Source organism: Perna viridis, chromosome 15 (assembly GCF_037379345.1).
Source record: "Perna viridis isolate PV_CMFRI_1.1 ecotype Kerala chromosome 15, ASM3737934v1, whole genome shotgun sequence".
In the NCBI taxonomy this organism is placed as follows: Eukaryota; Metazoa; Mollusca; class Bivalvia; order Mytilida; family Mytilidae; genus Perna; species Perna viridis.
In genome coordinates this window covers 4,063,476-4,080,632 of record NC_142459.1, presented here as the reverse complement: position 1 = coordinate 4,080,632, position 17,157 = coordinate 4,063,476, and the positions used below count along the sequence as shown (strand labels likewise).

Sequence of the window (17,157 nt, the reverse complement as noted above, 5' to 3'; positions counted from 1 at the left end):
TCACTATGAATTATGACTTACTCCCCACAGATCTCACACATGAGAACAAACTATGACTTACTCCTCACAAATTTCACACATGAGAACATATGGTGGTTCCTCGGGACACATGGTACTTTTATCGGCCGTTATAATCCTTTCTATACGTAACTGTCCAAAACACTCTGGACAGCCACAGATAGAGCCATCTTCTATCATATCACCATGGCAACAACCATCAAAACTTCCATCTAAACTTAGATTATCACTAAATACTTGGTCGTGTTTAGAGAAATCAGAAGACAGAGTTCCACAGAACCCTGATTCAGGTTGTGAGTTGTCAGCACTGTCATTGTCAGAACATGTTAAATAAGTTCCGTCCGAGTCAATTAAATTTGTTTCACACTCTATTGAGGAAGTGTCTGAGAGTTCTGGAATAACACTTAATTGTCCTTTATCCTCCCTGGCAATATGGCTGATGCTCTCTCCTTTGCTTGTTTTAATGTCTTCCAGAGAACTGAACAAGCTGCAATCAATACTGATTGGTTTTCGTTTTTTCTCAATGAACAAAGTCCACAAATTCTCCTCAATGTCACTATTAGGATTCTCCAGGGAGATGCTACCTACAGCATTGGAGTCCCTGAAGTCTGATCTTGTCACTATAGAGACATCAATTGGAAGCAAAGAGTCAGGTGATTGTCCAGTATCTGAGTTTTGATTTGGAGGTGAAACAAGTATTTTTGAGCAAGAAATTTCTGAGTGATTTTCAGAAGAATTTGTGTGAACACAATTTAGTGATTTACTGTAATCATGATTAGGTTCACTTCTCCCATTATTTGTTCTGTTCAAATTGCATTGGTAGCACCCTTCATCATTAGATGATTCTTTTTCATCCATTTGATTTCCATTATTACAGTCATTACAGCTGATTTCTGAGATATTCTCAGTGTTATTATTCAGCTTACCTCCAGATTCAGAATTTCTTTTCTCAGGAAGTTCTGTTGTACAATCAGACAATGGCATGATATCTCTTGATGGGTGGTTATAATCATGATTATGATCAGTATCTGAACACAAATGATTAAGATTTTGCTCTAGACTCTGTAAACACTGATCAATATTGCCATCAGATGGAAACAGAGCCTGAACAACTCTACAGTTCCTGTGACAAACCTGATTAGATTTCTGATTAATCATACAATCACAGTTATCTGCATTTACCATAGCAACTGGCATACGTACACTCTGAATGGCATGCTCTAACTCAGAGTTAGTTTCACACAAATTTATATTTTCACTACTTTTTCCACATGACTTAGTTTCTCCCTCATTGGAACCACATGAAATGTCAGAGACGTTTTTTCTAGACACACCAATGTCCCCTGTGCAAGGATCACATGAGTTCATCTCTAATTCACTAGGATCACATGACTTCATATCATATTCACTAGGATCACATGATGTCATAGCTGATTTGCTTGTATCACATAGTGTCATAGCTGATTCACTAGGATCACATGATGTCATAGCTGATTTGCTTGTATCACATAGTGTCATAGCTGATTCACTAGGATCACATGTCATAGCTGATTTGCTTGTATCACATAGTGTCATAGCTGATTCACTAGGATCACATGATGTCATAGCTGATTTGCTTGTATCACATAGTGTCACAGCTGATTCACTAGGATCACATGATGTCATAGCTGATTTGTTTGTATCACATAGTGTCATAGCTGATTCACTAGGATCACATGATGTCATAGCTGATTTGCTTGTATCACATAGTGTCATAGCTGATTCACTAGGATCACATGATGTCATAGCTGATTCACTAGGATCACATGACTTCATATCAGATTCACTAGGATCACATGAGGTCTTAGCTGACTTGCTGGTATCACATAAATCAGTTTCTACAATAGTATCCAAAAATATTTTACTTTCTTTTGATTCTAAGTTTTGACTACCATAACAACTTGCAGTAAAATCTGTATCATTTGTCTTCCCTGGTTTGATATCAGGATTGTCCATTCTATTATCATCATAATATTTTGAAGTTAAATCCATGTGAAATTCTCCTTCCTGTCCAGCAAACATTGTCCCACCCTCATCACAATTAAAATCACCTACAGAACCTAAAACATGATTATCGAGAGTCCCTGAATTTCTATTTTCAAATAATTCAACACGATTAGTAACAATATCAATAATATCACATTTATCTGGAATTTTGTAATCATTCCGTTCATTTATTTTATCTAGTACTAGTATTGTTAAGTCTTCATCATGATCAAGATTCTCTCTATCCAAGTTTTCCTCTTTTCTTTCACTTTCTCTGTCAATTTCCCAGTTCACAATATTTATATTATTAGTATCATGACTAACTGTATGATTTTCTGGGCCACTTTCAGCCTGTCCTGACTCTAAATGAGCATTTAAATCCTCCTCAGACTTGGGACACATTTCTAATTCCATATTAGCTTCAAAACCCTCTTCAAAATCAGGACACTCTTTTGATTCCATCTTAGCTTCAAGACCCTCATCTGACTCTGGGCACTCTTCTGATTCCATCCTAGATTCCAGACCCTCCTCAGATTCAGTGTCCATATCATCAGCAGCCATATTTACAAGTCCTAACAAACTACTTGCAGAAGAGGATTTCCTAATTAATGATAGATTTTCACTCAGTCTGGCTTCAATACTGTCACTAGATAAAGTTTGATCAACAGGTGTCACTTCTGTTTCCATACTATGTTTCATAAACTGGTATTCACCCTCTACTTGTTCATCATTGGCTGTATTAAATATATCTATCTGTAGACCAGAATCAGATGACATTTGATTAGAAAGGTCATGACCTTGACCTATAAAAGTGTCAAGGTCAGGTTGAGTCCCATTGTGACCATGGTCTATAGAGTTTCCAAGATCAGGTTGTTCTTCCTCAGACAACACATGTGACACCCTGGTATTGACGGAGTCATCAAACGTCCAGAAGCCACTCGTCTCGTTGACCAAATCCAGATACTGGGCTGAAGTCATGTTATTTGTTTGAGGAGGACTATCAATGTTGTTCCATGAAGCACTGTTCCTAACAGAATAATACAACATCTGACCCTTGTCTTCATCATCTGATAGGTTACCATGAGCTGATTCTGCTGCCCCCATCTTTGACCTCTGATCTGAAGCCCCTTGGTCAACTTCTTCCTTTCCTAAAAGAAAAAAAATAAAAATTTTGATATTGAACTTTTCACTATGATACATGCTGTTTAAAATTGGCAAACAAAACAGAATTCACTTTAATACTGTACTGTAGTAATTAAATGTTCAAATAAGTACAACTTTATCTAAAAATCCTGCAGAGGGAGCCATAATCAGCAATCAATTGGTCATTTAACACTAAAATCAAAGTTTTTTTTTCTTTTTTTCAGGATATTGAAAAAAATACTGTATCAATAACATGTATTCACAAAGTTTTATCATTGCAGACCTATTTATGCTATTTTAAGACCATCCATGTGTTATAAAAAAGTTTTTTTTTCCAGAACTTTTTGTCATATAAAACATAGGTACTATGGAGAGATTCACAATCAGTAGAGTGTAATTTGCAGTAAAAAATCGTAGAAACAATGGAGAATTCCTCTGCTATTGCCTTTACCTGCTTGGTTTGTTTAGCATTAAATTCCGGGATTAATAAAGAGAGAAAGACAACATTTTTGTAATGTAAGGAAGACAATTACCCCATGTTAATCTATCTAATTGTGAAATGATTTTAACATAAGAAAATTAAATGTCTGCTGTGCAGGAGCTATTGAATATTTTATTTGTCAAGTCACTCATAGTCTTTGTCCATAAAAACAAGGACTTTACTACATGTATTACAATCATAAATAAAAAAGGACTAAAGACTTTACTGCAAGTATTATACCATATACAATGTACATACAGGCTTTATTCTTACTACATAAACATTTAAAAAGGAAGTTTGTTTAACTCTTTAAAATATTATTACAAAAGATTTACTGCTTACTAAGATTTAAATGCATAAATCTTTTATGATTTATTGTGAATTATAATTGTGTCTTTTAACACATTTAATAAGAAATTTAAGAGGTAATGTTTTTACAAAAAGGCCATTGCTTTAATTGTATAATGGAAAATCTAGATAGATCTCAATCATGGAGATCTTAGGAACTGAATACCTTTATTTCAATTATAAAATCATATTAAATTTGAACATTAGCAATACAATTTACCACAAAAAAAAGAGTTTCCCTTGTATCAGGAGGGGGATTAAATAAATTATTTCTCAGCTACATCAATATGAGCAAAAACTAATTATTCCACATAGAGAACAGAAATATGAGTAAGCTCAGCAGCAAATCTATTGTGATATTACTAAGACCCTTCTTTCCTTAAAAAAATAATTCATACTAACTGTCAACAACAAATTCTGAAATCAATACGAATTTCAAGTCCACACAAAAACAATGCATCCCTCCACTCAATACAAATGTAAATAGTTTACCTGAGATTTGAGTAATTTTTAAGTCCATTCCTATCACCTAATTAACCAAGTCAAGGTGAGAACATCCCCTCAGGTGAAAAACTTCATGAATTAAACTTTACAGGTTAATTATCAAGATCACTTATGTAAGACATTGTCAAAGTGTCACCATAATAGGTCTTTAGCTAAACCCTCCTTTGATAGAAAGTTGTTCTTAAGTGATCAAACATCTAACTGTATGTTTTGACAAAAAACTTTGAGATTTAAAACTTGTATAAAACTCTTATCTCTGAAAGTTTGATTTGTGACTAATTCTTAGTGAACCTATATTACATCTACAAATCTTGTATTAACTACTAAACTATTAAGACACCTACCAAGGCAATTGATTGGAAATTTGAACATCCTGACAACTTTAATTGGAAAGAGAATGCTATGATATCTAAACACCAACAATTTATATATCTGTTCAGGCAAAATGAATGTAAGTGTCAGTCTCTGTAAGAATCAGGCAGTGAAACATAGTATAAGAAAAACCACCATTCTGAAAGTTTAATTTGACTTTTTGCTCCATCAGAATCGAGGAAAATAGACAAGATTTTCCATTTCATTTTGGCAAATTGAGTGTATTGAAAATGAACATTTCAAGGGCAGATAACTGTCAAAAATATCATTTTTCTAACATTCTATTGAGAAATTTCTGAGCAAATTTAGTAATGCAGAAATCAAATAATAGTCTTTTCAAATAGAGAACGTATCCTTAAGTGAAATTACATATTCAGATCATTTGGATTTTGACATGCATGTTTCTGATCGGTGGGGTTTTGACATGCATGTTTCTGATCATTTGGGTTTTGCATGTTTCTGATTTTTTCCTATTTTGCCTGATTCTTACACAAACTTACTCTTCAAATTTAATTTTCGAGGTGACACAAAAAACATTCAGCATGTTTCTTGTTACCTATGACAATGTAGCAGAGCATTTCTAACACCTTTATAAGAGTCACAGAGACTAATAATGACACAACAAACAAGTTTTTATTTTATACCAAGGTACTATTGTAAATGGTATTTAGTCAGTTTCTAAGCTTGTTAATTAAAAATATCAGAAAGAACATGCCCCATCCCCTTAAATATTCAACTCAGATACATGGTATATGACAAAAAAATGATTCTGAATAACATTAAAAATTTGAACACAAATAAAGGAAACAACAGATTGACATAGTGACAATAATTCATCATTATAAACAATAACTAGAAATATTGCTTAGCCTTTAATTCTATTCAGTCCTTTCCTTCAAAATTCTCAACGACTAGCCTGAATAATAGATGGCTGTATAAGATTCAACTAGCCCGAAACAAGAAATGTACATATCATTTCACTAGTCCAAATTAATTTTTACTAGCCTCGGGCTAGTGGCTAAAGGCAAGCACTGTCTATTTACACCCCTCACCCGAAATCGTAAATCTGCCCCTGCCAAGAGTTTATGAAGATATGATGCAGCATTACCTGACGAGAAGAACTTCTGAAGGAAACAACAAGTACACGTTGACATTAGTCCTAGTGGTATTAATTCCTCATAATATCGATGATGAATAAAAAAACCTCCAAAAATGTTATCTAAAAATACCAACACTTAGCCACATTCCACTGCAGTAAGCCAAATGAGGAATTTATTTACATATGAATTTATCTCCTAATTATATGCAAGTTTGTTTAAAAGATTAATCCTCCATGACTTATGACTTTGAAGGAAAAATAACATCCTCCCAAGGTTGAACTTTGCTAACTTACGCCTGGTAATATAACTTGTGGTTAAGTAGAAATGAAGAAACTGTTCCCTAGTAATCCAGTAACAACAGAGAATTTAACAGTCTCCTATAATTAGGATGTGATCGGTCATATAAAGCGATATTATTTATTCCACAGCAGGCCCACTTTTACATGTCTACAAACATTTAATTAGACATGCTCACTTAAAGAATGTTAAATAGATCAGAATGATTTCTGAAAGCATGATAAAACTGGAAAAAGTAGTTTTTTTTCTATTACTATAACACCTTTGTTTTACAATACACCTTTTTTTTTCACTGAAGTTAATACAGACAAAAGAAGATAGTATTCACGCAAGGAAATCTGACACCCCTTGGGTCAGGAGATAACTCCAGTTTTTATGTCAACCATCCCATTCAGGTATTGTATCACAAAAGTATTCAATAGACAGCTAGAGTCACATATCTTATCCAAACAAGAAATTCTTTTGCAGATTTGAATGTAACAAATATTGTATTATATAGAAAAACTGTTTTCTTAAGTTAAGCTGTAATATGTGATAAATAAATCCAACCTTCACTGAGATTATAGTCCTCTCTTGACACAGATTAGAAAGTCAGTTAATCCCATTCAACAGCTGTGGATAATCTACTGGGATAATCCACATGACTTTGTATGTCACCAATTAATGCTGATTTCAATCATTTTACTAACAAATTAAATGTATTGTGAAGAGATATAGTTTTAATTTAACATTACATAGATGGACAACAGTTTTCAAATTTATCTGAACAGAGATATAAGTGAAAATAATGCTGCAATTTGAACGATGCAAAGAAAGTTGAATTCTCCATATTTCTTTCAATTGGCTGCTATTTATACCCCAGAACCAATTTTTAAGCCTGCAATCAATTAATCAATCTCTAAGCTTTCTCTATTGGTAAAAAAGGACATTCTTACAATGGAGAGAGTAGATACTGAGATAATACCCATGAGATTTAATTAGGGAAAAAAACACACCATGTGAGTACATCTAGCCTGCAGCTTTCAATACAAAAATATTGACTGAACCACTGTGAAAGTGGTTTTAGTTTTCAGTCACTGTATTATTTAAAAGTCCTCACTGTGTTGCTATGTTTAAGTTTATGGTCCCAAATAAGTATTAGGGCTAATAATTAACAACAGTTTGGTCTAAAAAAATGACTTAAACAGTTCTCAAAAATCATGTTAGTGTGCCTGACATCAACAAACTAAAAACTCCAATTTTAAATAATAATTAGGATATCCATGAAACTTTCTTTACAAAGGAGTTGGTGTTAGACTTTATCACCCTTTATACAGGCCTGTTGCAGAATGTAACAAGTGTAACACACACAAAAAAAAAAAAACATTTCATAGGATTCTTGACAGTTATTACATTTTAAACTTAATACTATGCATCAGGATTATTCTAAGGCAGTGCATTTGTCAGCAACTCTAAATTTTCAGACCAAGATAAAACAACTATGAAAGAGCAGAACTTTTTTTACAGCGGTTTGATTCCCTCGATCTTTGTATGGGCCAGTACTTTTATGTAGCAGCTAGCTGATAACAAGTGTAATGAGCGTGCTATTTTAGACTGTTGGTTGTCTGTTCTAAACACCATGCCTTTTGTATGGACCAGTACTTTTATGTAGCTGCTAGCTGATAACAAGTGTAATGAGCGTGCTATTTTAGACTGTTGGTGGTCTGTTCTAAACACCATGCCTTTTGTATGGACCAGTACTTTTATGTAGCTGCTAGCTGATAACAAGTGTAATGAGCATGCTATTTTTGACTGTTGGTGGTCTGTTCTAAACACCATGCCTTTTGTATGGGCCAGTACTTTTATGTAGCTGCTAGCTGATAACAAGTGTAATGAGCGTGCTATTTTAGACTGTTGGTGGTCTGTTCTAAACACCATGCCTTTTGTATGGGCCAGTTATTATAGGTAGCAGATAACAAGTAGTACACACTAAAATGACAATGCTATGCTTCTTTTTGTTGTTTGTACTAAATAAACATTTTATGGACCTACCAAAACAGACGAGAGTTTAGATCCTCTTCTATAATAAGTTTCCTAATCATAACTGTAGAAACACTTTCCCACTCAGTTCCTTCTCAATTTAACTACACAATCAGTGAATGTCATAACTGTGTGTCATAGCTAGAGTGCATATATCCATCCAGAATATGGAAAATAAAAATAAGGGACATTTAAATAGGCCCAACCCTTATTAAAAATGTCAAAGATTTTGAAAATTGACAAATTTTGTGTGATTTTAATCTTCAGTTTTGATTGGGTACAAACAAAAAATGATAACCCAGATAAAACCAAGCGTCTACCACATTTAATTTTCAACATTCTTATTGTAATTTAATTTTACAGAAATCATTCAGGTAGAACTGACAGACTAAAATTCAGTCCTTCATCGTTGTCATATTTTAAAGTCACCTGTAAACGCTGGTATCATATTCACCTGTATTTAACTATAGACTGTGATAATCACAAAAAGGTAACAATAGCACATGGAACTACGAAATTTGGACTAATTTTATTTAAAGAAGTCTTTATAAAACGTTTAGAAGCATTTCATGTCAAAAACCCACTAAGTCACTTATACATTGGGCATCTGATTCAGAAACAGACCACAAAACCAGTTTTGGTTTGCCATTTGGTTTTTGAACTTTTGAGATAAAAACTTTATAAGAGTTATCATTCTTGATTCGGTTGATTTCTGTCGGAAATGAATGTTTGATTTTCAAAGTACTATCAATATGTAAATATATAGTATATGTAGACTGAAAAGCATCATTTTATCTGCAGGTTTTTTCTTGAGTGGGGGGGGGGGACTCAAAGACTTCTATGATAGCAGGTGCCACTGGGATTCTGCAACCCCAACCTTTTCATATACAAAATGTATTTACCTCTGAGAAAATGTAGACATTTCATATTTTTTTATACACTAAGACATATAACAATATTCACTATGCATTTATTCTACAAATACAAAAATAATTACAACAGATAATAGTACAAGGATGTTTTTGACCATATAATTCGTAATGTAAACTTTCTTGACTTAACACATAATTTTTTTCCCCACCTATTCACATATTTGCAGGCTGAAAATGGAACTTGTTCCAGTGGCACATCATATCACCTTATATACAGGAAGTGTCCCCCCCCACTCCCCCCGCCTTCTGAAGGTTTTCCACATTAGCTACCTTAGCCAGTACCAGAAATTTGTATTGATAAGTACTTAATTATCATAATAACGAGACAAAATACAGATAGCATATGAAACTACAGAATATGGACTACTTTTATTTTAAAATCTCATCATATTGCATCAATTACTTATACATGTGTTTCAAAGGAAACGTAAGATTTTTATGTTACAGGTAATCCAACACTATTAAGCCTATTCTAAATCATAAGTTGATATTGATATAAGCACACTATATCAAAGCTCGACATTTTTATAGAAACTGAATGCCAAATTCATCATTCATCCATGTACCAGTTTTGCAGAAATTGAATTAAATTAAAAAATAATTCCAAAAGGCAAAAAAAGACATGGAATGTAATTCAAATACGATATGGAGCTATTGTCATGGAGATTTTCATTTTATTGCTAAAAGACGTCATTTTTACAACAAAAAGCATGAAATTTTCAACTTATAAAAAAAAAAAACAAATATACTTAATCACATACTGATAGATTCCAGGTCTGACAGTAAATTTATAGCCATATCTTACCTTATTGATCCTCTTCTGTTCCATTCTCTTCTTCTCACAAACATTCTGTATGTCAGTAGAGTATACCAAGACCTTATAAGAAATTTTGCGGTAGGGTAAAAACAGGATTCGCAGTTGTGTCCTCCATACCTGTTACCCTACATCACCATGACTACCACTGTTAATTGTTGGGAAACGTAAATAACACAGAACCACATTGTTGTACTGCAGCATATATATATGTGTGTGTGTGTGTGTGTGTCGTGTTTGGACAACATATGTCAACTATTAAAACAGAAAAACCTAGCATTAAATTCAGTTGTTGTTGTTTAATTTTCATCCCGTATATTTAGCACAGATGTTAATATTTCTGTTGATTATTTAAACACAGAAGTCTGCATGTCTGGCCAGAACATTTTATATTTGTGACTCCAGAATGAAGAACTTTCTGGACAGAAGACAGAGTGAGATGTTTCTCTCTTGAACTATGCAAAAGATGGTCTATACAGAAAATTTCATAGGCCATTTTTTAGATAGTTTCTCTCTTGGATCAAGCAAAAGAAGGTCTATAAAGAAAATTTCATAGGCCATTTTTTCCATTTCAATATACTCTGAATGGTCAGCTAAATGCTTTTGACCCCATTTTTCTGATACATGTATATACAATTAATACAACTCTATAAAGATAATTCTATTCCAAAAGTGATCTCTGATGATCTGAATAGATGTAGAAGAAACACTTGTTTTTATTCATATTGTAATAAAACAAGTTCAAAACCTTTAAAATAAATTAATTTGATGTCCCAAGATAAAATTTTCAAAAAGTCATTTATTAAAGCAGATCAATGTGTATGTCTTATTAAATGATAATTCTGACTAAGATAAAAGTTTGAATCATGAAGGCTAAAACTGAATACATGAACAGTTAATATTAAAACTAAAACAGGGGAAGCAGCATATCTCTATATGGCATAACAAACAATTCATAATCTATAAATATAAAACCAATATTGAAATCAAGGGAAAAACTACACTGTAAACACATCACTTTTTGTGGTAGACTATTTTGGCCTTTTTTTATAACAGACATATTACAGCGAAAATAGTACCTGCAAAGTTGGTTTTTAAAACATTATAATGCTAACTATCTTTTTGAATTCGTGAAAATTTACACCTGCCAATATCAGGGATAAAAATTAGCAGACGCAAAGTAGCCCACCACTGATAGATTTTGAGCTAGGCTACCAAACTTTTGGATAAAATTTAGTTGAACACAGAGAAAATACTAAACAAAAATATGGTCTGGGCTACCAGCTTGTATTTCCTAATTTTTACCCATGCAATATGTTCACTAGACAGAATCTGCGAAAAATTAGCAGCTGTGAAAATGTATATGATTACAGTGTTAACTCAGCAGCTGATCAAATACAATTATAGATAAATACAAACAAGAGGTTTTATGCAAGGCATTTCTAAGGATAACCTGACTTGTTTTAAATCTTATCAACATCTAGCCTTCCTCAACCAGACTCAGTACATGTATATAGTACTATGTCTCATGTTCTGCTTTGACATTAGTTCAAATCATACAATTTTGGAGTATCTACATTTTGACAGAAGGAATTATTGAATTAAATAAACCAGACATCAATGTTTTTAAATGGGTCAGTATGCAAAAAAAGTTATAAAAAAAAAAAAAAAAAAAAAAAAACGATGACATTTCCCAAAAATTTACAAAAAATCTTACTGACCTGTAGAAGCTTAGAAAGCTGGACCAAAACTGTTTTTTTAGACATATGAATGGTAGGATGGACAATGTGATTGCAATATTACCCCATCTCACCAGCTGTGCCACACACAAGAATCACATGGTTTGCATCATATGTTTATCATATGTATCCAGCGCCATATGATAATCATATGTTTTCAAGCCTAAATTAATATATGAGAATCATATGATAATCATATGACTATCATATTTTAAATATCATATGATTATCAAATGAATCAAGCACCATATGACTTTCATATGTGGTACAATTGGCTATGACAACTTTACTCTTAAATGATTAACATAGTTCCTACAGACAATGTATAATACTATCCTACCTGTTAAGTTCCTTCTGAGTTCTGTATGCCATGGCCAATTCATTGTCTTCGTTCACAATATTATCATTACCACCATAGGATTCCTTGGCTATAGCATGAGTTGTAATACTCTTCTCCGCCATCATTGCCCTGAGCTGCAGACATTCCTCACGTCTTCTCTCTAATTCATCATTCATTGCTTCAAACTGGTCTGAAGTGGGACAAATATTGATTTCAAATTTAAATCTATTGACTTCATTCCTATATTTTTCCACAGTGAAATTTCTCAAAAAAGTTTGAACTTCTCAATATCACAAAAATGCTTAAAATTTAATAGCAAATCATACGGAACCACTGTATAGTATGTAAGTACAAAACAGAGTGACTGTTAAAAAAAACCCCAAAAAACAAGGTAGATGTATTAGTACAGAAAAGGACTAAAACATTGATAAATTCAAAGCTGTATTAGTACAGAAAAGGACTTAAAATCGAAGCTGCATTAGACAGGATTTCTATAATCAATATTCTCCAGCACATGTTCTTTGGGAAATTCTCTTTTGGTCATAACAAAGCACATGCATACATAGAGAAGGTAAGAGATGACTGTTTAATTCTGAAGATTGGAAAATTTTAACAGAGAAACCTCTCTAAACCAAAACTTTTTAAAATCTACCCAGTTCAGACAAGTGTTCAATTTTCCAAGGTTTAAAATGCATTTAAACTGATACGAAGGGAATTTGAAAAGTGTCTGGTTTAGACAGGTTTGGGATTTTCAGGGTTCAGTTTAGACAGGTTTTGAGATTTTTCATAGTTCGGGTTAGACAGATTCTGGGATTTCTCATGGTTTGGTTTAGACAGATTTCAATGCATCAATTAAAGGTAACATTTGTGCTAGAAAGATATACATAGAATACGTTTGTATTGTCAAGAACTGATATTACTTGAAATTAAAGGTGACATTAAAAAACAAGAGATATATATGTGTTTGAAGTATAGTGTATTTAGAAAGAAATGTTATAAATACTAAGAACATCATAAAACATCAAAAATTGAGAACTTCCTCTTATTCAGGAGTACTACCTCAGGGTTTCATTTCTAGCAGTCTGGGTGATGATAAGAAATTAAGAAAAAATCCTCAACTTAATATGTTTATTGAAACCTGGCATTCTATCCTGATTTTAGCCCTCAAATATTATATAAAAAAAAAAAAGAAAAAGAAAAAGAGAGAGACAAAAACTGTGAAAAAAGCTCACTTGGTCATACCCCACTTCCCTCCCCATAAGTGATATAAGGCATTCAAATAAAAAAAACAAAAAAGTAGAAGGTGCACAATGGTATCATGTATTAAAGAATCTGTAAAAGTTTCATCAAAGTCCATTTCACGGTTTTAGAGGATTTGCAGATTAGAACTGGGGAATGAACAGACAAATGGATGGACAACCATGATCACTATATACCTCCTCCTTTTCAAGCAGAGGATAAGGAGGAGGTTTTAGGTTGTGCAGATGTGGATGTAGAGGAAATCATCTGTATTGTGTAGATGTCAAGTCCTTGGCTGCATTGTGTATGGGGAAATTTTAATGCAAGTGATATAATGTGTATGGAAAGTCATATTATATACATATAGTTTTCAAATGTTCTTATAATACACTTAATATGCTAATACATTCTTTACCTATCTTAGCTACCACTAAAGAAATATTGTGTAAAATTATACGAGAAGGCCTTTTAGTCAAATCACAAAAAAATTTACATGTATAGTATTTCCCATGAAATGACAACAATCTTAAAGCTACAACATCAAACATGTTATACATCCACATGCAAGAAATTCTTTTTAAAACACCACACAAAACACTTTGAGATAATATTAATTTAAAACAAGCAACAAAACTTGATTAATAACTTTGAATGACAATGAAAACCATGTGATACAAAAGGATTCATGGTTATCCTTCCATTATCTACTACACACAAGGTATAAATATCAACTTGGAATTATTTTGGAATTTAGAAAATCACAAAAAAAATAATTTGTAAAACAAACCCTTGCTAAGATGGGTTAGTCATGATGTCATGGTTAAGGGATAAGGTTAGTTGGTTAAGGCAAGGAAAACTTACTAACCCCCATTAGTCATGATTGCGGGACCCTTAGAGGGGGTCAGTTTTATGAATTTTTTTTTTTTAAATCCAAATAATTCCAAACTAAAATCATACTTTGTTTACAGGAGTTGTCCCTCATGGGAAGAGTTATCTTTCATTGTAGCCAGCATGTTGAAAGGACATGTATGAAAAAATTTCCTTTTTGCACAAGGAAATTCAACATGCACTTTACAGTCCTGAGAAAAAAATGATTTATTTTGTTGCTGTGCAAATTGCACAGATTATTCAGTGAATACAGCCATCTTCTTGTCATCAAATTTTTGAAGAAAAGGTAATTTTGTTCATTTATGTCTAAAATACAAGCCCTAATAAAAATCAATTCCTGCAAATGGGATTAAAGAAATAGGGAATAAATCCCTGAAAGACTGGTTTTCAGATTTTTGCAACATATAAAATTAATTGCTATAAACATGAATTTTACTAAGTATTGAACCATATGAGCAACACAACAAAATCTGTTAACATGTCAGTAACTCTGTATGTACATGATGCAGTGCTGACATGGGAAAGCCTGGATAACTGGCAGGGGAGATAACTTCATCTTACCCAGTAAAATTCTAACAGACCTTCCACTATCTTTACCAAGGTCTAACCAAGGTAGGTAGAATATGTTAGTATTACCATGGAAACCAGACCAGAATAGTAAACAAACCAGTCAGGAAAAGAAACATAAAACAGAAGTCTGTTTGTCAATGGAATATCTGCTCCGTTGTAGATTATTGTCATTCATTTTCAGTTGTTGTTTGTTGTTCCAGCTTTTTTGTTTGTTTTTGTTTTGATTAATGCTCTAAAATCAACTATTTTCACATGAAATTAAAAGAAGCTGTCTGATTGGAACAAATCATCCTAAAACTAATCAGGAATCTTCTACTTACTTGTTACATTATAAATTAAAGGGTCAAAGGGAGATAACTTGAAAAAAAAAAAATCCTACTAGTATTCAAAATTGTTGATGTCATCATATTTTGAATTTACTATAAGCTCACCAAATAATTTTTTTAGTATAAAAAGGAACAAAACGTTGAATTTCTTAGTTTTTAAAAGAACAAATCAATATAAAATACCTACCCATAAATTCTTTACCAGCAGGAGATAACTCTTTTCCTTGGTCAAAGTCTGTACTATCCGATATAGCCTTCATTAACTTAGCTACCTCTCTCTTTAACTTATCATTCTCATTTTCTAATTCTTGCATCTATAAAGAAATATCAAAATAATGTAATAAAAATACAGAACAAGATGTTTCATAACACAATGAATGATTAAATTTTGTTATTGTTCAGATAAAATTAAATTGAAGCCAATCAGTGAAATACAAATCTGATCTTTCTTTTTAACATTACGTATGATACCATTGATCTATGCACTCTAGTATTTATATTTTTCTATCAAAAGTAAACATGGTATGATTATTATTGTTTACAACTAATCTACTACAATCTTTCAACTATGTATCCACATTTCATAGAAACTATACTTACACTACTATAAATAAACACTTCTTACAGCACAAACAATGATAATGTTCATGAAGAGTTGGTGTTTACTTAATTATATACCTGGACATAAAGAAGGAAATTAAAACTTCTATCAGGAAATTCAATAGATATTGATATAAAGTCGAAATTGCCTTTTCAATTTTCCAGTCAGGTTCCTACAGAGGTTCAACAAGATATTGTTATATAATCAAGGGAAGACCAACTTTATTCCCTGAGTATCATCATTATATGCACAGTAATTAGTTTTGTTAGTTCATAAATATAAGCTAAAGAACAAGTTGAAACTCAAAGGTTAAATTTCATAAAGGGATAAAAATAACATGTATTCATAAAGCATTTTTATCAATTGTAAAAGTTTTTCAAAGCTTAGGCAATTATAATTTTCAAATGAACAAAATCGTTACTTTCTTAGAAAATTAGCAGTCCTAAGAAATTTAGAAACATGACCTTAAACTTCATCAATTACAAGAAAACTTAAACTTGCTTTATGAAGGGAATTAAAATAAATTTAATATCAGTCTCAAGAAAATGTTTTTTTAATATAAAATTTTTAGAAAGGAAGATGGGCTAGATGAAGAGCATAAAATATGACTGGTCCTTGAAGTCCTTATTTTATAGAGTCTTACTTTTACTACCAAAAAAAAAAAAAAACACAAAAAAAACAAAAATACAACAACAAAAAAAAAACAAAAAAACAAATAAAACAAATAAAGAAAACTGGTCCGAGTGAAATAAACACATTGGTTTTTATTTTACAAATACAAATACAGTTGAAGACAGAAAAATAAATAAATATGAATTTATACAAGATATTTTTTTTTACAAATGTACATCAATATATAGAAAGGAATATGATTCATGTATGAAAAAAAAATGTGAAGAGTATTTCATGACTTGCACAGGCCCATAGCAAAAAACTGTTTTAAGGGTTCATATAGATGGGGATTATTTGAAAATTTACTCAACCACATGCACAATAGTGCTAAGCCAAATCAAAGCCCATTTACAACAGTTTAAAATGCATTTTTGTTTTCAAAGAGGGTTATTTTTTGTTAACCCCAAATCGCCCAAGCAATGGGCCTATTGCATAGCTCAATATACAAACATGAACACCTAACACTGGATTTCTATGGTTAAGTGAAGCAGTTTTTTTTATTTCAGATAATGAAGTGAAGTTATGTTAATGTTCTTCAGAGTCAGATATATGGACTATCAAATAGTAAATAAATTTCATCTTTGATATTTGTAATACAACACCGACAGGAAAATGATAGAACTGACAACAAATGTCCACTTGTAGAAGCCTTTCCCTGGCTGAAAATACATCATAAACAATAGATAGCCCATGAATAATTAAAGTAAGGATTAAAACAGTGGATTCCTG

The 17,157-nt window shown here is 32.2% G+C and overlaps 1 protein-coding gene across 15 annotated transcripts in view; it reads right to left on the bottom strand.

Moving 5' to 3' along the window:
• LOC148596625 (unconventional myosin-Va-like) overlaps positions 1 to 17,157 on the bottom strand; it is a 75,450-nt gene that overhangs the window by 15,579 nt on the left and 42,714 nt on the right. For 7 of the 15 annotated variants that reach the window (XM_088564009.1, XM_088564011.1, XM_088564004.1 and 4 more), the window contains 3 exons: positions 15,343 to 15,469; positions 14,821 to 14,862; positions 12,133 to 12,322 (listed from right to left, as the gene is read on the bottom strand). In XM_088564009.1, the coding sequence (XP_088420135.1) occupies positions 12,133 to 12,322; positions 14,821 to 14,862; positions 15,343 to 15,469 (359 nt within the window). Of the gene's footprint in view, positions 1 to 61; positions 3,192 to 4,507; positions 4,648 to 5,999; positions 6,205 to 8,319; positions 8,654 to 10,044; positions 10,177 to 12,132; positions 12,323 to 14,820; positions 14,863 to 15,342; positions 15,470 to 17,157 lie in introns of those variants that run through there. The other 8 variants (XM_088564010.1, XM_088564007.1, XM_088564014.1 and 5 more) reach the window with 6 other exon arrangements.